An 18,577-nucleotide genomic window follows, 5' to 3' on the forward strand; every position below is an offset into this window, starting at 1 on the left:
TAGCTCATTTTCAAATGCAGTGAGACTCATGGTTGATTTTAGATACTGGAGAGCCTATGGTAAACTGTTTCAGGACCTCATTGAAGACGAATACGATGTTCGGGCGTTGGTTCTCGCCTCAAGCCTTTCAAAAATGTTCACTGCGGGACTCGATCGTGAGTAACATACTTTGCATTGCCATTTCAATTCTCCTTACCCAATTCTACAATCGTAGTGAACGAGGCATCTAATTTAGTTGAAGAGACCGCTGACATGAAGAGAGATGGAGCCCGTACATCCCTCTCTATGCATAAACTTATCCGACGATTTCAAGAGGCAATAACGAAGCCTGACCAGGCACCTTTCCCTGTGATTGCTGCTGTTCATGGACCTGTGTTTGGTTTGGGAGTCGATATCATTTCTAGTTGTGATATACGCTACGCAGCCGAGAATAGCATATTTGCGATCAAAGTATGTTCCTATATACTCAGCCAGCATCCCCCTTTCCTTTCTGATATACTGACGCGCGAATGTTAATCTCTAGGAAGTTGATGTTGGTCTGGCAGCAGACATTGGTTCACTTGCCTACCTTCCGAAAATCACAGGAAATCAATCGCTCATTCGTGAATTGGCATATACGGGACGCGCGTTTTCAGCAAAGGAAGCCGAGAAACTGGGATTAGTTTCAAGGATTATACCTGGTTCTCGTGAGGAAGTGGTCAAAGCTGCTTTAGAATTGGCGAAAACTATTGCTGGAAAGAGTCCGATTGCGGTGAGTGGGTCGAAGAGGTTGATTAGCCACGCGCGAGATCATTCCGTATCGGAGAATTTGGTATATACGCAGACTTGGAATGCGCATGCGATAGTGACGAAGGTCAGTCCATGAATTAGTATCTTTTCGGTTGATTTAGCTAATTAGATGATGGTAATAGGATATGGCGGAATGCGCGACATCGATGAAGGAGAAACGGACACCCGAGTTTGCCCCACTTAAAGTTCCGTCTAAGCTCTGACGGTTATGTTGTATCTATGTGTTGAGTTACAGACCAGCAGCTTTCTGAGATAGTAAGAAGTTAATCTTTGATGCTTCTCGTAGCAAGCAAACCAAGTGCAGCTTTTGATTGCTCTCGTCATTATTCTCTTCGTTTTCTTCCCGGCATTCGCTCAGCTATCATGGACAGGCCTTGGTGCCTCGTTACCCATTACAGCCGGAGGACATGCTGTGTTGCCCTCTAGCGATCATGCAGACACTCGTCACAACACATGCTATGATTCTTTTTTGGATGCATCTTCATGCATCTTCTTCTTTACTGACAGCCGCGATGCGACCAAAACAATCACCACACTCGCTTACCCGCTTTCGGTTGTTTATGGGCTATACCGCGTGTTTATTGGAAATGTGTTTGCGCGTGGTCCGTCCCTGCCGAACAAATCCAGAATGCAACAACTCCAATAAACTCTGCTCAATCATTTTCGCGCCAACTGTTAAAGTCTCACGACATCCGTCCTCGAATGTTTGTTATTCTACGAAATCTTCCCAGGTACCCTCGAAAATGAGCCAGGAGAATTTTCCCATGTCGAGCCCTGGTATTCAGAGGAAGCAGTTGTCGTGATAACTTCATTTCAGAGACGAAGAGCTTAAACTTAGGGTGTGAAGAGCTGTAGCGCCACATACGGTGTCGCACATGGCAGTGGATCATGTCTTCTCTCAGTTTTATTTGCAAGTACCATTCCTTTGGTTTTGAATCTCTTACACACAACTGTGTTACAGGACGGCTCACGAGGTTCAAATTCATGGAGTATGGAATACTCAAGGATATGTTACTCGAGATCGTCAATCTGATACTGATGAAAGATTAAATGCCAAATCAAATGTTCTGCGTGATTGCATCTGAAGGGCCAAACCAGTATATACAGCCTTTCTTGTAGATTAGCACATGCGCCTGTAATTTTCAATGATATGATCGTTGCAACTATTTTTCGCATAGGTTGGCTCGATCAATGGGATAGCCGTTGGGAAAGTGAGAAGTATTAGTTACAAGCCTGAACTGTACTGGGCTGTATGGACTGGCGGAGAATGGACATCATATTCCTTGCTCGCCATGTGTATTTTGTATGTGGGATCTGTCGGTTCCTGGGCATGCGCCCTCACTTCTCCACTTCTCAATGACACGGATGGAGTAACTGTAATCGGTGCTAATTTTACCTACCACGTGACAGAAGCGAGTTCGATCATCTTCCGAAACCGCCTTGACCCCCATTGCGCCCACTATCATGCTGAAGCACCTCATAAGAAAAGAAACAACTCTTTTTCAACCTCCAAGTTTCAATAGGAAGAGAAATTACGAATTGGACCAGACTTTGGGTGTCGGCACTTTCGGAAAAGCTGTGGTGCGATTTCTACGCTTTCATATTCTTGATGACTTGTCGCTAATCGTCGGCCTTTATTCTTGATGGAGATAGCGAGCGACGTGGCACGTACCTTTAGACCAAGTTGATGTCGCCGAACACGGAGCAGCTGCCGATTCAGGCCTCGAACCACCTGCGTCACTTGAGCGCCATTTGTCCGCTGGAGAACGGAAATCATTACGTTCACGCAGTCCTTCGCCTGCACCTACTCGTGTATCGTCCAACAGTACCAGCAGGTCCGGTATAACAAAGGAAGTTGCGTTGAAGATCATACCGAAGAAAAAGATCAAAGGAAATGAGGCTAATTTGTGGGGTGAGATGGAATTGTTGAAGGGTTTGAACCACCCGAATATCGTGCGTCTTATACCTTAATAGTTCTGGCATCTACGTTCTGATACATAGAAACGGTTTCTAGGTCAAGTTTTATGAATGGTTCGAGTCGCGGTCAAAGTACTATCTATCATTCGAGCTCGCTGTCGGAGGGGAGCTCTTCGAAAGAATAATGCAAAAGGGAAAGTTTACGGAGCGGGACGCTGCAAAAGTCATCCACTCTCTTTTGTCCGGCGTCAAGTACCTTCATGATCACGGCATCGTTCATCGGGACCTTAAGTGCGTCTTCTTGTCTCATTTACCTTTTGCGTATTTGACTTCCTCATATAGACCCGAAAATGTATTATATCGAACCAAGGACGCCGATAGCGATATCGTCATTGTCGACTTTGGAATGTGAGTTATTCCACCAACAATCACTCCACTTCTGTTGATGTCAGCTCACAGAGCGAAGCATCTTGATGATTCAGGTGAACTACTAACGTCTATGGCCGGTTCTTTCGGCTACATCGCTCCCGAAGTGTTAAAGAAAGAAGGCCACGGTAAACCCGTAGACGTCTGGTCTACAGGTGTCATTACTTATGTCCTACTATGCGGTTACTCTCCCTTCCGTGGCGATAACGTAAAGACTCTAATCCAAGAAAACACTGCCGCTAGAATTCAATTTCAAGCTCCGTATTGGGATAAAATATCCCCTCAAGCTAAAGAATTCGTTAGAAAGCTGACAGCTATCGATCCAAATGAACGACCCACTGCTGAAGAGGGACTTAAAGATCCATGGTTGAAAGGCGAACTAACGATTGATGAAGAGAATGTCACGAATCTTTGTATTGCCCTCAAGGAGAATTTCGATGCGCGGGGCAAATGGCGAAGTGCGGTTACGGGTCTTAGGGCGGCGCATCGATTTTCGAGTTATTCGACTTTGAGTAGGACGAGTACGGGGAGTAGTGGTGGATGGTTGGGTGATGAAAGGGAACAACAGGAGGGTGATTCGGGAAAGAAAAGCTCTACGTCGCTTGGAGAGGGCCCCAATGTTCGTGCGACTCCGCCGGAGGACGGGAAGGAGAGGAGAAGTGGAGAGGCGGGGACTGAGGAGAAGTCAAGGAAGGAAACAGAAGACGACGTTCCTGTGTCATTGCACACTCCCCAAGAAGTGTCAATCGGAACAGAACCTCCTACCCCCCCTCGTGGCAGGTCGCCCTCCAAACACACGAACACATCAAGCATAGAGTACCATATCCCCGGCTCATTTCGTTGGGATGAAGCGCGGCGGCACGTAGAAGCTTCGAGAAGCCCTGGTGGCCAGCGACTGCGAGACGAAGGGGACGAACCAAAAGGACCTCTGCAACCCTCATCCTGGTCAGCTTTATTGAAGAAACTACGTTTGTCGTCGTGATTTATGTATCCATTTGATTTATAGTGTTACTTGTGTAAGTTATGCTTGGTGTACACCTAAATAATGTATAATGTGTGCGCTATCATTCAACTCCGGTTCAGAAGACTTTGTATATATACAAAAGGAACGACTACATATCTGACTACTGCGTCCTCCTCGCCACCTCTAAAAAAATAGCTATAAGATTATTCAGGAACACGCAAGGAATAATCAAATGAAAACAAATATATATACTCGTCATGAACAACAATTTGACTTTACCAGGTTTCCGATCTTCCCCGTTTGTTTCCGACCATCCACACCGAGTCGAATCGTTTCCACCAAACTCCCTTCTCTATAATGCATCCGCCGGGCTTCAAAATACTCTTCATATTCCGATTTACGTATAACTCTTGCTGCTACATGTTCAAAAAGGTTCCTAACGCCTTCACCTGTTTTTGCTGATGTGAAATGTAAACTGGGACCCCTTTCAGGTAGAGGCGGAGGTTGCCCTGATGACGGGAGTGAACTTGGTAAGTCCACAATTCCCCCTTCTGGCGTTGTCGACGTCGTTCCATGAGAACTGCTCCCAGCTGCGTTCTCTTGTTGCTCCCGTGCGAAAAGACTAGGAGTCATTGTAGCGGCGCTGCTGCTACTGCCGCTTCTGGTGGAGTTGACCGTGAGACGACGTTGACGAGCTAAGATTGACACTTCTCGAGGAGAGGGCGAGCTGGTCGATGATGTTGATGAGGAAATTGCTGGCTCAGGAGATGAGCGTGCTGTATGGAAGATATCCGAAAACATGGAAGAGGAAGGAGTGTGATATAATGACGGCGTCGTGTTGAGAGAAGACATGGAATTGAATTTGTTCGAAGACGGCGAGGATGAGTGAATCCGACTTGGAGATTTCGACCTCGTAGCGTCCACAGAGGATGTTTGAGATCCAATATGAATAGACGTGGATGTTTTAATCTGTGCCGGCGCAGACGAATCGTCTTCAACCGAAATTTGAAGGGGCATGAGTTCCTCAACGAACTGCTGAATCTGTGATATAGAGATCGTATCTGGCTGAGATTCGCCTTCGGAAACCTCGAGGTCAATCTTGTTTCCCACAATGAAACAAGGATGTTCCGGATAGTCTTCTTCAGCCAGAGGTACGCCTACGCAAAACTCGGCCCACCACTTCTTCAGCGCTTCCAATGATTCCGGCCGGTGAACGTCGAACATCAAGATAACGGCATCGGCACCACGAAAGAAGGCCGTAGAGAGGCTCGAGAAACGCTCTTGGCCTGCAGTGTCCTGTTACTTCCCCGGGTCAGACCTGAAGAGAAGGTGACCCGAGTAAAACTGACCCATATCTGCAGCGTTACAGTATTTTCTGGCTTGGTAGGGTGGGGGAGCGTTTTGGCTATAAAATCTGCACCGATAGTGGCCCGATAGCCGCTTGAGAATCCTCCAGAGATAAACTGCAAATGAGGGCCACGTCAAGTAGGAATTGTGGAAGATAAAAAAAAGAAAGCTGACCTGGCCACGAATACTGGTCTTCCCGACACCAGAGGCACCTACGACGACCAGCTTGATGGTGTGTGTGGTGGCCGTCGTCGTCGAGGACATGGATGGAGCATGGAGACAGTGGAAGACTCAAAGTCGTCACGATCATCATTTCCCTTTCTTGGACAAATTGTGGCAGTGCACAAAACAAACATATTTTTAGAATTTCGCACATGCAACAAGAACACACGACCAACAAGATTGGACTGCCTGAAGCGAAGAAACGGCCCGTAGTGGGCTCCGTGTGACAGCGACGTGGGAGCCCTGTGGGAGCCCATGTCTGCGATGTTAAGTTGTAGGTCCGGGTGACCTTGGGCCTGCTAGAACTCTTCATGTTCACGACTACTAAGGAAAAATAGGTAGTACCAAGGATCCTTCAAAGCCGGCCCGCTGTTACCGGCGCTTTACTACCCATAGAATATCTTCACAAGCCCAAATCGTTCCCTGTATTGTCAAAAGGGCTGAGGCTCTTTTTGCTTACTAAGTGCACATATGTACTATTTACTCATTCGTAACGGATAAGAGATCGAAAAGAGACATGCTCATGTTGTCTCTGATCGTAATTGACGTAGCTCATGAAAGACCCAGAAGCAAAAGCGAGATTCTTAGATATATTTTGCGAGAGAGTGGAAAAGCTCATTGAGATCGTCTTACGAAGATGGGCTGACTTTGTCGATACAAGATTCCACAGCTGTATTCAATAATTCAGCAGGAAGCCATCTGTCCAGTATAACAAAGCAGACGAAACTGCGCTTGTTGGGAGTGTGAGATGAATGTCTGAGGAGAGCGGTATACCACGGTGCTGCCGACTCCATGGTATATCTTGACTGTCTTCCCTAGATTTGGACCGTCTCCTATGTCACACGATCACAAATTGAGGCTTTGTGCTACTAATTGAACTGGATGAGGCGTAATCACATAAGGTCAATGGCAGGCCGTTGATATTACTACATGTGGAAAGGAACTGGCGGAAGCCTGTTGTATCAATATGTATTTTTATTTATAACGGCGACAGAAGAGATGATAGAATAACTACCACACCTGCCTGTAACAAGGCCAACGCTAGTTTTACCTCCCTCAAACACCAGCACCCTGATAACCAACCCTACACCAGCTGAAAATTCTGCGTGTTGACGACATATTTTGAACGCCAAGGTATCCCCTTCGTCACCATAGAATAGTTCACTTTTCGAACCTGGAGGTAGTATGCGTTTTTAGGTATCATGACGCTGCGGCCTCCCTGATGCATCTGTCAGCACAGGTCAACGTGAGGAATGAAATGACTTGCAGTTCTTGTCGTCGGCATGGCTTCTATGGAGATCATATCTCCACCTTTGAGGGTAACAGCACCGGGCCCAAGTCCATATTTATACTGGTGTCCGTGGAGAATTCGACTCATATCACCGATCTAGGCAACAAGCGTCAGGACAAAGACTTCAAATGGTAAGTATGAGTGCGCCACACTTACCTTATACATGCCGCGAGACCCTTGTGGCGGGCACTCATCGGTATTCAGAGCGGTGTGGCCGATTTTTTGGCTGTCGGTCGTTGCTACATACATTGGCTGCTCGACTTCGAATTGAGGAAGTTTCTCCATTACAGTCGATTCTAGCTTATACAGGTAATTGTTGGGCGTTAAAGGCTCGGGGTTTATCTAACATGATAGCTCAGTTTAAATATATACTCCAAAAGCTGGGCCAACTGACCGAGGTCCTGGGATCAATATCCGCTGCAGCTTTGATGAAAGCGATGGTGCCCGCCGGCAGTGTATGATTGACCCGTTGACCGTCGATCACCTTGGTACCTTCGACATCCGTCGTTAATTTGACGCGAGTGTTAGCCTATGGGTAGAATGAGCATTCGCTATGCGTATGAATGGCGACACTCACGGCATAAGGAGCAGCGTGTCCTGCATCAGTTTGCATTATAGTAGAAAAAGAGATGCGGAGGGCTAGAGACAAGGTGAGATCTAACTCTGACTTGCCATTTTATACTTCTCGGATGAGAGTCAGTGTCAGTGATACCATGCTACTACTCCTCGAGCAAAAAATTTTTTCTACCGCACACTGACGCCCAACTGTATCGGGTTGGTATCGGGCAATGTTGTGGATATATGTAGGGTTTGTTGTACGTAACTTACTATATTTATCGCACACGTAACTGATAAAAAACAATACACGCCGTGTCGTGGGAGAAGAACCCGAGAGGTTGAAATATTGAACCCTGGGAATCCGAAAGTGCTGGACGGCTGAAGCCCGAATGTCTGTGTGGTTAACTCCTCTCACACTCTTCCTCCTCCATCGCGAGTTCCTGGTTCATTAGATCCCGAAACAGTGCTGCGCCCCCATGAATGTAAGTTTTTTGTTCAATCTCCGTCGCGAACTCAGAAGTCGTACATTTCAACATTTCAGACCACGATTCCCATACCATTTCCATTTCCACTTCAGAACAATGACGATGCAGACATATACGAGCGCATTGCTTTCTGGAATTCGCCTTCGACTCTAGAATGGTTTCATGGACGGGGATATACGTTGTATGTGCGCAATCAGCTTGCTGAGGATCAGCCCTGGTACTCTGAGCCTACGTTGGGTTGCGAGCATACACGCGAAATGAAGTATCCCTTCTCTCATTACGGGTCAGAGGGGAGCTCAAAAACCCCGCTTCGTGCATTCGATATTTCAGCAAGTAGTTAACAATTGATTATTAGCAACTCACTAAGCTCGGTAGCAGGGTAAAATTGTATACGCGCAGGAGACTCACGATCCATCCCATCATGTCGCTATTAAGCTCATCGTAACTGATTCTGATGAGCACCGCATCCTCCAATTTCTACACTCGCAGGAGATGGAAGTTTTGAAGGAGAACTGTCTTGTTCCCGTCCTGGATATCCTCTCGAATGGTCCCTTCTCCTTCGTGGTCATGCCAAGGCAGGTGAATACTTTGTTGTCGACTTATCATATGCTAATTAGAATGCCAGGTGGAGCAATATCGTGGAATTCCCCCGGAGAGGACCAATCAGAAATGTCATTCGCATCATGCATTCTTTGCTCAGGGTACGTCTCAAATCCCCAAGTCTCATGTCTTTCTGGTCTGAGTAGAATTAGGCCCTCGCCTTTTTACACGAGAACAACATCTTACATCGAGTAATGACATTCAATGCTTCCAAAGGTTTTGAGATATCCTAATTTCACCTTCGGCAGGATATTAAACCTGAAAATGCTCTGGTCAGCCATTTCGCCGATGATGGCGCAACTTATAGGGACCACTCCGTGCGAAAAAGGCTCCAATGGTCGAACGAATTGATTTATTGTCTCTTTGATTTCGATATCTCGATGATGCTCCCTGCGGATACGGACAAAGCCCGTTGTCGCCTGTCGTACAAGCTGGCATGGGATGGTTCCGGTTATCAACCGGATGACACAATGCAAGGCGAGTTTGACTACAATCCTTTCGCTTATGATGTAGGCATGCTCGGCAGAGTGCTTTGTGTGGATTATCAGGTAAACACATTGATCTTTCTTTCTATGGTGGCAGTATGACGAAAATGTGTCCCAGCATCTGGCACCACAAATCCCCATGCTGGCGCCGTTTCTGGATCGGATGGTCACTCGCAATATTTCTTTGCGATTCAATGCAGCACAAGCGTTACATTTTTTTGAGGCGTTTCTCCCAGAAATCTCGGAAGAAGTACTGGACTCCGTATATTACGAAAAAACGAAGGCATCGGATTATGAATGGGACAGATGGGAAGGTCTTCCGCCTAACTTTATCAAAAAATGGGAAGATTATCGAGAGCCACCCGTCCCTTTCTCGACAACCGTTCTTAGATGGATATACTCGTTCGAGAGAATGACTTACATTCTCCCCGTCGTACGCCGGTTCTTCTTTCGAATCACCTTGATACCTTCGCAGATTGGAATTACCTCGATAACTTCGCGAATTGGGATATTCCTCAAAAATTTACGGAGCCGTACACTTCCATCATAACTGTACCATAGGGTCCTTCACATAATATATTTAACCAGTGATAATCGATAGAGTGTGGCGGGTGCTATTCAGTAGCTCGCTTAACCCGAAGAAGAGAAGTGCAAGAAATGCTTACAAGCACTAATAGCTCCCGGTGGCTCGGAAAAACAGATTGATTACCCTGCGGGTTCTTGCCCTGTCTTTCTGATAGCTCTTACTTTATTCTGTATCCGGCAACTGACATTTGTGCTTGTGAATCACTTATTTATATAGTAACTCCTATGTCTGTCCCCCAATCGCAGTTACCATCGGTAATTGAAGAAAAAATTCTGCTTGAGGAGTGGCAACAATGGTGCAAACTAGGAAGCTGCGATACACGTCGCGTCGTGGGAGAAAACCCGAGCGTTTGAAAATGAACCCTGGGAATCCGAGAGAGTGCTGGACGGCTGACTCGGAAATTCAGTGACATCTGTGCAGTTAAGTCTTCTCTCGCTCGTTCTCCACCATCGCAAGTTCCTAATATTAGATCTTGCAAAAGTGTTTCGCCCTTTATGGATGTAAGTTCTTCTGTCCATCTCCACCCCAAACTTAGAAGTCGTACGTTTCAACATTTTAGGCCACGATTCCCATACCATTTCCATTTCCACTTCAGAATAATGACGATGCAGACCTAAACGAGCGCATTGCTTTCTGGGATTCACCTACGACTCTGGAATGGTTTCGCCGACGGGGCTATACGTTGTATGTGCGCAATGAACTTACTGATCAACCCTGGTACTCTGAGCCTCTGTTGGGTTGCGAGCATTCAAGCGAAATGCAGCATCCATACCCTCATTACGGGACCGAGGAGGGCTCAGAAACACCTCTCCGTGCATTAGATCTTTCAGCAAGTAGTCCACGATTAATCATCGACAATTCGCTAAGCTCGGAAGCAGGGTAAAATTGCATACGCGCAGGAGACTCACGATCCATCCCACCATATCGCCATTAAACTCATCGTAACTGACTCCGAAGAGCACCGCATCCTCCGTTTTCTACAATCGCAGGGGATGGAAGCTGTGAAAGAGAACTGTCTTATTCCCGTTCTCGACATTCTCTCGAATGGTCCCTTCTCCTTCGTAGTCATGCCAAGGCAAGTGAATACCATACAGTCAATTTACCATGCGCTAATTAGAATGCCAGGTGGGGCAGTGTCGTGTACTTCCCTAAGAGAGGACCGATAAGAAGTGTCATTTGTATCATGCATTCTTTGCTCAAGGTACGCCTAAGTCCCTAATCTGCTATCTCTCTGTTCTGAGCATAAACAGGCACTCGCCTTTTTACATGAAAACAATATATTACATCGCGTAAGGACTTTTGATCCTTTGAAGATTGGAGACGCACTAACATGCCTTTCGCAGGATATTAAACCTGACAATGTTCTTGTTAGCCATTTCGCTGATGATGCGACAACTTATATGGACGATTCCGTACGAAAGCGGCTGCAATGGTCGAACGATTTGATCTATGGTCTCTTTGATTTCGATATCTCAATGATGCTCCCTGCAGATACGAACAGGGCCCAGTGTCGCCTGTCGTACAAGTTGGCATGGGATGGTTCTGGTTATCAACCGGATGACACAATGCAAGGCGAGTTCGACTACAATCCTTTCGCTTATGACGTTGGCATGCTCGGCAGAGTGCTTTGTGTGGATTATCAGGTAAATTCGTTCATCTTTCTTTTTTTGGTAGCAGTATGACGAAAATGTGTATCAGCATTTGGCGCCAGAAATACCCATGCTGGCGCCCTTTCTGGATCGGATGGTCACCCGGAATATTCCTTTACGATTCAACGCTGCGCAAGCGTTACAATTTTTTGAGGCGTTTCTCCCAGAAATTTCGGAAGAAGTACTGGACTCCGTATATTACGAAAAAACAAAGGCATCGGATTATGAATGGGACAGATGGGAAGGTCTTCCGCCTGACTTTATCAAGAAATGGGAAGACTATCGAGAGCCGCCGGTCCCTTTCTCAACTACTGTTCTCCGATGGTTATTCTCGTTCGAGCGAATGCCTTATATTCTCCCTGTTGTGCGTCTCTTCTTCTTTCGAATTACCTTGATACCTTCGCGGATTGGGATATTCCTCAGAAAATTGCGGACCCGTACACTTCCATCATAGCTGCACCGTAGGGACAATAAAATAATTAATCAGTGATAATCGATAAGGTGTACCGTGTGGCGGGTGATGTTCAGTAGCTCGCTTAACCTAAAGAAGAGAAATACGAGAAATGCTCATAATCACCAATAGCTCCCGGTGGCTCGGAGAAACAGATTCATCTCCCTCCATGTTCCTGCACTGTCTTTCTGATATCTCTCTTGCTTTATTCTGTATCCGGCAATCATTGACGCTTGTGAGTCACTTATATATGTATATATATGGTTACTTCCACATTTCTCCCCCAATCTCGATGATCGATGGAAGAATTCTGTTTGAGGGAGTGGCAACAATGGCGCAAACTAGAAAACTGCGATACACATACAACCATGCAATTTCCTTAGCTTCATGCAGCGCTGTGTCGGCAAAACGACATATCCGGGTACGCCCCATCACGCACCTCGTCGCGTAGTACTAGACCATACCTCCTCCTGTTATCTGTGAATACGGATACTTAAATTGAGACGAATAAAGACGAAACAAGGAGTAATTCCAAACTAGGCTCTTCAATGAGGTTTTTGATATATACAGTAGCTAGACGAGGCAAGTTAGATAACAATCAGTTGAATCATAATATTGAATCAATATTATTAATGGAATCTATGGTATATAATTATAAATAAGTAAAATTAGTGTTGCCATATATAGTATTTTTGATGCCGGTCCGTGAGAGCGGTATGAACGTTGAACGTAACGCTGAACCTGAAAATTCGAGTTTGACTTGAACATGTCAAGGCTGGTGGCGCGTAGCGTGTCGCTCATGGATGTAAGTCTTCTTTCTTATCTCGTTCGTTGCATTTGAATCCATAGCTCGTAGACTACCATTCCTATAACCTTCCAATTTCCGCTGCAGGATAATGAACATGAAGACATATTCGAACGTATTGCTTTCTGGGATTCCAATTCGACTCGGGAATGGTTTCTTCAACGTGGCTATATCTTGTACACGCATAGGCATCCTGATGACCACCCCTGGTATTCCGAACCTACTTTAAAATGTAAAGATTCGTGCGAGATGGAATATCCCTACTCTCACTACGAGTCAGAAGGCAACACAAAAACCCCACTTCGTGCGCGCGATGTTCAAGCAAGTAATTCATGAATTCTCTATAGCAGCTCGCTTAGTTTGTAATCAGGGGACAGTAGCGTACGGCCAGGAAACTCGGAATTCATCTCATCATGTTGCCATTAAGCTGATTATGACTGATTCCGAAGAACACCGCATCCTTCAATTTCTACAATCGCAAGGAATGAAAGTTCTGAAGGACAACTGCCTTGTTCCCGTACTGGATATTCTTTCGAATGGACCATTCTCCTTTGTAGTCATGCCAAGGCAAGTGCATATCCTATATCTGAGTTGTCTCTGGCCTAACAATGACACCAGGTGGAGTGCATGTATCGACCTTCCCGAAGGAGGCCCGATAAAAAATGTTATTCGCATCGTCCATTCTTTACTCAAAGTACGTCCAGATCCTTAGTCTACTATCTCTGTCACGCCAACAAGAGCAGGCTCTTTCCTTTCTACACCGGAATAATATCTTACATCGTGTAAGGATCTTAAAGCCTTTGAGGGTTGTGAAACACCATAACTTATCTTCCCCGGCAGGATATCAAACTTGAGAATGTTCTGGTCAGTCATTTCGCTGACGATACTGACGACTATGTCAGCAATTCAGTCCGAAAGCAGCTTCAATGGTCCGACCAACTCAGCTATTGCCTCTTTGATTTCGATATCTCGATGATGCTCCCGGAAGATACAGACAGGGCCAGGTGTCGGTTGCCATACAGGTTATCCTGGCATGGTTCTGGCTGGCAACCGAATGACACATTGCAAGGCGAGTTCGACTACAATCCTTTTGCATATGATGTTGGCACGCTCGGTAGAGTGCTCTGCTTGACATATCCGGTGAGATCATTTATCTAATCGTCTATGGCAGCTTAATATCTGTTCCACTTTCCAGCATTTGATACCGCGAATACCCATGTTTGCGCCGTTTCTAGACAAGATGGTCACTCGGAATGTTGCGTTGCGCTTCAGTGCTGAAGAAGCACTTGCGTTTTTTGAGAAGATACTCCCAGAAATTCCCGAGGAAGTTATGAACATCGAATGTCCAGAATATCAAGGAGTAACGGATTACGAAACGGACAGATGGGAAGGGCTTGCGCCGGAATTTATCAAGAAATGGGAAAATTATCGAGAACCGCCCATCCCTTTCGCTACTACTGTTCTAAGGCGACTATGCTCCTTTGACCGAATGCGTTATATTGTGTCCGCTATACGCCTCTTTTTCTTCCGTATATCCTTGGTCCCAGTGCAGATTGGATTATTTCCTCAATAGCATTCAGTACAAAAAAGAGACATAGGCATGTTATATTGATATGTGTTTATTATCTTAACAGCTATCGGAAGAGGAGATAGAAGTGTTGGATCATGATTCATGAGTGCTTCTTGAAATCTTTCTGTAACAATATACCTGAAGCCAACGATAGTTTCACACTAGTAGTACTTCCCTCGAACGCCAACGTCCCAATAATCACTCCTGCACTACTTCAAAATCACGGGACTCAATGTAATGCTTAGAACGCCAAGTAATCTGCTTCGGCACCATTGAACGATTCGCTCTTTGAACTTTGAGATAGTATGCATGTTTGGGAATCTTGACGGTAGGGCTTCCCTGAGAGACCGGTCAGCACAAAGCAACGAAATGATGGAGGAACCTGCCGATCTTGTGGTTGCGTCAGCCCGTATGCGGATGAGAGCACCTCCTCCAAGAGTTACAGCACTAGAACCACGTCCATACTTATACTCATGTCCGGGAAGGATACGAGTCACTTCACCAGACTAGGCGACCAGCGTTTAGTATTCCAGCCTCAGATAGCACGATTTAGTGGGTGACTCACCACATACATGCCATTATTCCCTTGTGGGGGACACCTTTGGGAATCCAGAGCAGTGTGACAAATCTTCTGACTCTCATTCGAAGCAGTATGGATTGGCCCTACAGGCACGTAGTCGAGAAAGTTCTCTGTCATAGTTGCTTCTAACTTATACCGGTAAGCGTCGGATGTCAAGGGGTCGGTATTTATCTACGAGGAATTAGTATTCATTCATACCCAAAGAGCTTGTATAACTGACCGATGTCCTGGTATCAAAGGGCGCAGAAGCTCTGATGAAGACAATACTGCCTGTCGAAAGCGTATGATCGACCCATTCACCCCCGATAAACTTGCGACCCTCAACGTCTGCCGTTAGTTTAATGCGGGTGTTTTCCTACAAATGAAATTAGGTTCCGCTGTGCATAGTCATACGGACATTGAAGAGTGCTCACAGCATAAGGAATGACTTGTCCTATCTCAGTTTGCATTGTGATCTGAAGGGCTAGAGACCAGGTGAACTCATCTATTATTTCGATCTTTATACCTCTTTCAGAGTAAACGATACCATGTTTTTCGTGACAAGAAATTTTTCTACTACATGATACCCAATCCGTGTGTGTCCTGGCATGCTGTAAACATGCGGTGCTCGAATACGTGACTCATGTTATGTATGTACGTAACGTGCATCAAAAGTCCACGGTGTGTCGTGGGAGAAGAACCTCAGAGGTTGAAATGCTGAACTGAGCTGAGCGCGAAGAGTGTCGCGCTGCCACACATGGAAGTAAGTTTTTCGTCCTGTCCCATGGCAATATTATGAACTTCTGCTTTCTAGCATACGATTCCAATACCATTTCCATTTCCACTTCAAAATAATGACGATGCAGACATTTACGAGCGCATTGCCTTCTGGGACTCGCCTTCAACTCTGGAATGGTTTCGCCAGCGTGGCTATAGACTGTATGTGCACAATGAGCTTGCTCAGGATCAGCCCTGGTACTCTGAACCTACTTTGGGTTGCGAGCACTCATACGAGATGCAGTATCCATACTCCCACTATAGCTCCGAGGGAAACTCAAACACCCCACTTCGTGCAATAGATTTTACGGTGGGTAGTTCGCGATTGATTCTTGGCAGTTCACTTAGCTTTCAAGCAGGGAAAAGTCGTATACGCGCAGGAGACCAATGACCCATCCCATCACGTTGCCATTAAACTCATCGTAACTGATTCTGAAGAACACCGTATCCTCCAGTTTCTACACTCACAGGGGTTGGAAGTTCTGAAAGAGAACTGCCTTATTCCCGTTCTGAACATCCTCTCAAATGGGCCTTTCTCTTTTGTGGTTATGCCCAGGCAAGTGAACTTCACGTAGCTGAGCGATACATGAGCTGACTACCATGCCAGGTGGGGTGGTGTTGTGTATTTCCCTAAGAGAGGGCCTGTCGGAAATGTCATTCGCATTATGCATTCTTTGCTCAAAGTACGCCTGAGTCCCTGAACTATCGTTGTTTCCGTTTTCTGAGCAGGAGCAGGCTCTCGCATTTTTACACGAGAACAATATCTTACATCGCGTAAGAATCATCATCGCTTTTGAAGGTTGAGAGACGCCAAAACTTGTCTTCCGCAGGATATAAAACTTGGAAATGTTTTGGTTAGCCATTTTGGCGACGATGACACTCTTTATGAGAACTGTTCAGTTCGAAGCCAGCTCCAATGGTCGGGTCAACTGACTTATTGTCTCTTCGATTTCGATATCTCGATGATGCTCCCGATGGATACGGATAGGACCCGGTGTCGCTTGCCCTACAAGCTGTCATGGGATGGTTCCGGTTACCAGCCACATGATACAATGCAAGGCGAGTTTGACTACAATCCTTTCGCTTATGATGTTGGCACACTTGGTAGCGTGCTTTGTGCACATTATCAGGTAAACCCAGTTATCGTATATCTTATGATGGCATGATCGCTGAAGCATGTCTCAGCATTTGACACCAGAAATCCCCATGCTGGCGCCGTTTCTGGATCGGATGGTCACTCGGAATATTCCTTTACGATCTAACGCTTCGCAAGCGTTACAATTTTTCGAGGCAATTCTCCCGGAAATCCCTGAAACTGTGATAAACGCCGTATATCACGAAAAAACAAAGGCATCCGATTATGAATGGGACAGATGGGAAGGTCTTCCGCCTGACTTCATCAAAAAATGGGAAGATTATCGAGAGCCACCTGTCCCTTTCTCAACTTCTGTTCTCCGATGGATATACTCATTCGAGCGAATGCCTTACATTCTCCCTGTTGTACGTCTCATCTTCTTTCGGGTCGCCTTGGTGCCTTCGCGGATTGGCGTATTTCTCAGAAAACTATGGAGTCTTGGATCTCCGTCCTAGTTGTGCTGTAGAGCCTTAGGTATAAGAACACCTTGATTTGGTACGATAAAATACATCAGTGATATCGATAGGGTGTGAAATAGTTGCTGTTGTTCGGTAGCTCGCTTAACCTGAAGAAGGGAAAAGACAAGAAATGCACATGACGATCACCTATAGCTTCTGACGGCTCAGAGAACCAGATTCATCTCACTATGCGTTCTTCCTGTAGTCTTTCTGATATGTCTCTTGATTTGTTCTGCATCGCCAACCATGTATGCTTGTGAGTCACTCGTATTTTTTTACGCCTACTTTCCTCCCACTATCTACGTCGCCATTCATGCACATGATCAACTAAAATTCTACGATAGCGGGCGACGCGGAAAAAGGGTGCAAACTAGGAAGCTGCGATACACATAGTGCTGTGCATTTTCCTAAGTATGAACAAACTGTCGAAAGCAAAACCGGAAGATTGCACATACTCTCAATCGCGGGCCCTTGGTAGCACCACAAAGGTCCTAGTACTAGAGTATGTTCCATCACGCACTCACGCAACGTGTTGCCTCCTTAGCCCTTTGATCATATCTGAATTCTCGATTATCGCCCATCATCGTGACGCTTTGTCCAATCGATGTATCTCCTTTCATTATTCCCATAAGGATGACTTCCTACTAATTTTTCACCTCTTCTCACTAGTGAACTACTTTGGGCATGGAGAATGTGGGAGTTATTCTGAAACAATTCGTCATAAAGGCATATCTGACTCGACTCAAAGTGCCGCTTTCGGTTGAGGATGATTGGCATTTCGTGGGATCTTCGGGAAGATCCAGAGAAGGCCTGAATTCATATTGTGGGTCCCCTTTCCCCGAGCCACCGGAGGCAATTGCGGGATTTTCTTTACTGGCCCTGGTCTTAACTCTTTCAGGCGTGTGGTCTCTGCCATGTATTTCGCTTTCAAATCTAATGAGCACCTGTGTGGTCGCATCGCACAAAAAAACAGACAGCATAACCGAGGCGGGATTCTTCACTGATACTTCCGTTTTGAGCTACTCCCAACATTTCACTTTGAGTACTTTGTATGCGATTTCAGGTAGGTCTTCTTGTTTTATCTTTTGTGGTGGTATAATGTTTGAAACATTCCTCAGCATTTGGCACCGCACATACCGATGCTCGCGCCATTTCTAGATAAAATGGCCACACGAAATATTCCTTTGCGATTCAATGCTGCACAAGCGTTGCAATTTTTTGAGGCAATTCTCCCGGAAGTCTCGGAAGAAGTACTCAACTCCGTATATCACGAGAAAACAAAAGCATCCGATTACGAATGGGACAGATGGGAATGTCTTCCGCCTGACTTCATCAAGAAATGGGAAAGTTACCGAGAGCCACCCGTTCCTTTCTCCACTACTGTTCTCAGATGGATATTCTCATTTGAGCGAATGCCATACATTCTCCCTGTTGTGCGTCTCTGGTTCTTTCGTATCACCTTGGTACCTTCGCGGATTGGCGCATTCCTGAGGAATTTGTGGA

At 45.9% G+C, this 18,577-nt stretch overlaps 9 protein-coding genes across 9 annotated transcripts; 6 read left to right on the forward strand and 3 right to left on the reverse strand.

The window, feature by feature from the left end:
* Positions 1 to 28: 28 nt before the first annotated feature.
* On the forward strand, positions 29 to 992 carry AGABI2DRAFT_79845 (hypothetical protein; the record flags this gene model as incomplete). Its single annotated transcript, XM_006457331.1, has 4 exons — positions 29 to 155; positions 215 to 450; positions 524 to 853; positions 912 to 992. 4 exons carry the CDS (start codon positions 29 to 31, stop codon positions 990 to 992), a joined length of 774 nt encoding a protein of 257 aa, XP_006457394.1.
* Positions 993 to 2,246: 1,254 nt separating this feature from the next.
* On the forward strand, positions 2,247 to 4,256 carry AGABI2DRAFT_229785 (hypothetical protein). Its single transcript, XM_006457332.1, has 5 exons — positions 2,247 to 2,405; positions 2,622 to 2,742; positions 2,804 to 2,997; positions 3,049 to 3,114; positions 3,166 to 4,256. The coding sequence occupies exons 1-5, from the start codon at positions 2,254 to 2,256 to the stop codon at positions 4,112 to 4,114; spliced, it is 1,482 nt and encodes a 493-aa protein (XP_006457395.1). The 5' UTR covers positions 2,247 to 2,253; the 3' UTR covers positions 4,115 to 4,256.
* A 6-nt stretch (positions 4,257 to 4,262) lies between these two features.
* On the reverse strand, positions 4,263 to 5,721 carry AGABI2DRAFT_181617 (hypothetical protein). The gene is made up of 3 exons (XM_006457333.1): positions 5,618 to 5,721; positions 5,446 to 5,559; positions 4,263 to 5,392 (listed from the first exon to the last, which is right to left on the reverse strand). The coding sequence occupies exons 1-3, from the start codon at positions 5,705 to 5,707 to the stop codon at positions 4,352 to 4,354; spliced, it is 1,245 nt and encodes a 414-aa protein (XP_006457396.1). The 5' UTR covers positions 5,708 to 5,721; the 3' UTR covers positions 4,263 to 4,351.
* Positions 5,722 to 6,737: 1,016 nt separating this feature from the next.
* On the reverse strand, positions 6,738 to 7,588 carry AGABI2DRAFT_196120 (hypothetical protein). Its single transcript, XM_006457334.1, has 5 exons — positions 7,534 to 7,588; positions 7,351 to 7,485; positions 7,113 to 7,298; positions 6,933 to 7,052; positions 6,738 to 6,884 (listed from the first exon to the last, which is right to left on the reverse strand). The coding sequence occupies exons 1-5, from the start codon at positions 7,567 to 7,569 to the stop codon at positions 6,750 to 6,752; spliced, it is 612 nt and encodes a 203-aa protein (XP_006457397.1). The 5' UTR covers positions 7,570 to 7,588; the 3' UTR covers positions 6,738 to 6,749.
* A 402-nt stretch (positions 7,589 to 7,990) lies between these two features.
* AGABI2DRAFT_123268 (hypothetical protein) lies at positions 7,991 to 11,784 on the forward strand (the record flags this gene model as incomplete). The annotated part of the gene is made up of 15 exons (XM_006457335.1): positions 7,991 to 7,996; positions 8,056 to 8,184; positions 8,375 to 8,578; positions 8,617 to 8,700; positions 8,752 to 8,790; positions 8,848 to 9,147; positions 9,203 to 9,517; positions 10,096 to 10,170; positions 10,230 to 10,482; positions 10,538 to 10,731; positions 10,788 to 10,871; positions 10,921 to 10,959; positions 11,014 to 11,313; positions 11,369 to 11,683; positions 11,743 to 11,784. 15 exons carry the CDS (start codon positions 7,991 to 7,993, stop codon positions 11,782 to 11,784), a joined length of 2,379 nt encoding a protein of 792 aa, XP_006457398.1.
* Positions 11,785 to 12,536: 752 nt separating this feature from the next.
* On the forward strand, positions 12,537 to 14,148 carry AGABI2DRAFT_123269 (hypothetical protein; the record flags this gene model as incomplete). The annotated part of the gene is made up of 5 exons (XM_006457336.1): positions 12,537 to 12,575; positions 12,627 to 12,879; positions 12,923 to 13,269; positions 13,416 to 13,715; positions 13,771 to 14,148. 5 exons carry the CDS (start codon positions 12,537 to 12,539, stop codon positions 14,146 to 14,148), a joined length of 1,317 nt encoding a protein of 438 aa, XP_006457399.1.
* Positions 14,149 to 14,343: 195 nt separating this feature from the next.
* AGABI2DRAFT_181621 (hypothetical protein) lies at positions 14,344 to 15,174 on the reverse strand (the record flags this gene model as incomplete). The annotated part of the gene is made up of 4 exons (XM_006457337.1): positions 14,344 to 14,484; positions 14,711 to 14,896; positions 14,946 to 15,080; positions 15,139 to 15,174. 4 exons carry the CDS (start codon positions 15,172 to 15,174, stop codon positions 14,344 to 14,346), a joined length of 498 nt encoding a protein of 165 aa, XP_006457400.1.
* Positions 15,175 to 15,461: 287 nt separating this feature from the next.
* AGABI2DRAFT_123271 (hypothetical protein) lies at positions 15,462 to 17,071 on the forward strand (the record flags this gene model as incomplete). Its single annotated transcript, XM_006457338.1, has 7 exons — positions 15,462 to 15,467; positions 15,519 to 15,791; positions 15,841 to 16,052; positions 16,089 to 16,164; positions 16,217 to 16,255; positions 16,312 to 16,611; positions 16,667 to 17,071. The coding sequence occupies 7 exons, from the start codon at positions 15,462 to 15,464 to the stop codon at positions 17,069 to 17,071; spliced, it is 1,311 nt and encodes a 436-aa protein (XP_006457401.1).
* Positions 17,072 to 18,213: 1,142 nt separating this feature from the next.
* AGABI2DRAFT_56433 (hypothetical protein) lies at positions 18,214 to 18,483 on the forward strand (the record flags this gene model as incomplete). The annotated part of the gene is made up of 1 exon (XM_006457339.1): positions 18,214 to 18,483. A coding segment is annotated over one exon (270 nt), but the record flags the coding sequence as incomplete, so codon positions are not given.
* Between the last annotated feature and the right edge of the window lie 94 nt (positions 18,484 to 18,577).

The sequence above is a fragment of the Agaricus bisporus genome (genome assembly GCF_000300575.1).
Source record: "Agaricus bisporus var. bisporus H97 unplaced genomic scaffold AGABI2scaffold_17, whole genome shotgun sequence".
Lineage (NCBI taxonomy): Eukaryota > Fungi > Basidiomycota > Agaricomycetes > Agaricales > Agaricaceae > Agaricus > Agaricus bisporus.

What these genes read in the sequence shown, in the direction of transcription:
- AGABI2DRAFT_229785 (XM_006457332.1), top strand. Translation starts at nt 2,254, where the DNA reads ATGCTGAAGCACCTCATAAGAAAAGAAACAACTCTTTTTCAACCTCCA. An exon ending in TTTCATATTCTTGATGACTT is followed by an intron (nt 2,406 to 2,621) that starts GTCGCTAATCGT and finishes CAACAGTACCAG; the next exon opens with CAGGTCCGGTATAACAAAGG. An exon ending in GTTTGAACCACCCGAATATC is followed by an intron (nt 2,743 to 2,803) that starts GTGCGTCTTATA and finishes AACGGTTTCTAG; the next exon opens with GTCAAGTTTTATGAATGGTT.
- AGABI2DRAFT_181617 (XM_006457333.1), bottom strand. Translation starts at nt 5,707, where the DNA reads ATGTCCTCGACGACGACGGCCACCACACACACCATCAAGCTGGTCGTC. An exon ending in AGACCAGTATTCGTGGCCAG is followed by an intron (nt 5,560 to 5,617) that starts GTCAGCTTTCTT and finishes CCTCATTTGCAG; the next exon opens with TTTATCTCTGGAGGATTCTC. An exon ending in CTGTAACGCTGCAGATATGG is followed by an intron (nt 5,393 to 5,445) that starts GTCAGTTTTACT and finishes GGGAAGTAACAG; the next exon opens with GACACTGCAGGCCAAGAGCG.
- AGABI2DRAFT_196120 (XM_006457334.1), bottom strand. Translation starts at nt 7,569, where the DNA reads ATGCAAACTGATGCAGGACACGCTGCTCCTTATGCC. An exon ending in GACACGCTGCTCCTTATGCC is followed by an intron (nt 7,486 to 7,533) that starts GTGAGTGTCGCC and finishes TTCTACCCATAG; the next exon opens with GCTAACACTCGCGTCAAATT. An exon ending in CCATGCCGACGACAAGAACT is followed by an intron (nt 6,885 to 6,932) that starts GCAAGTCATTTC and finishes CAGATGCATCAG; the next exon opens with GGAGGCCGCAGCGTCATGAT.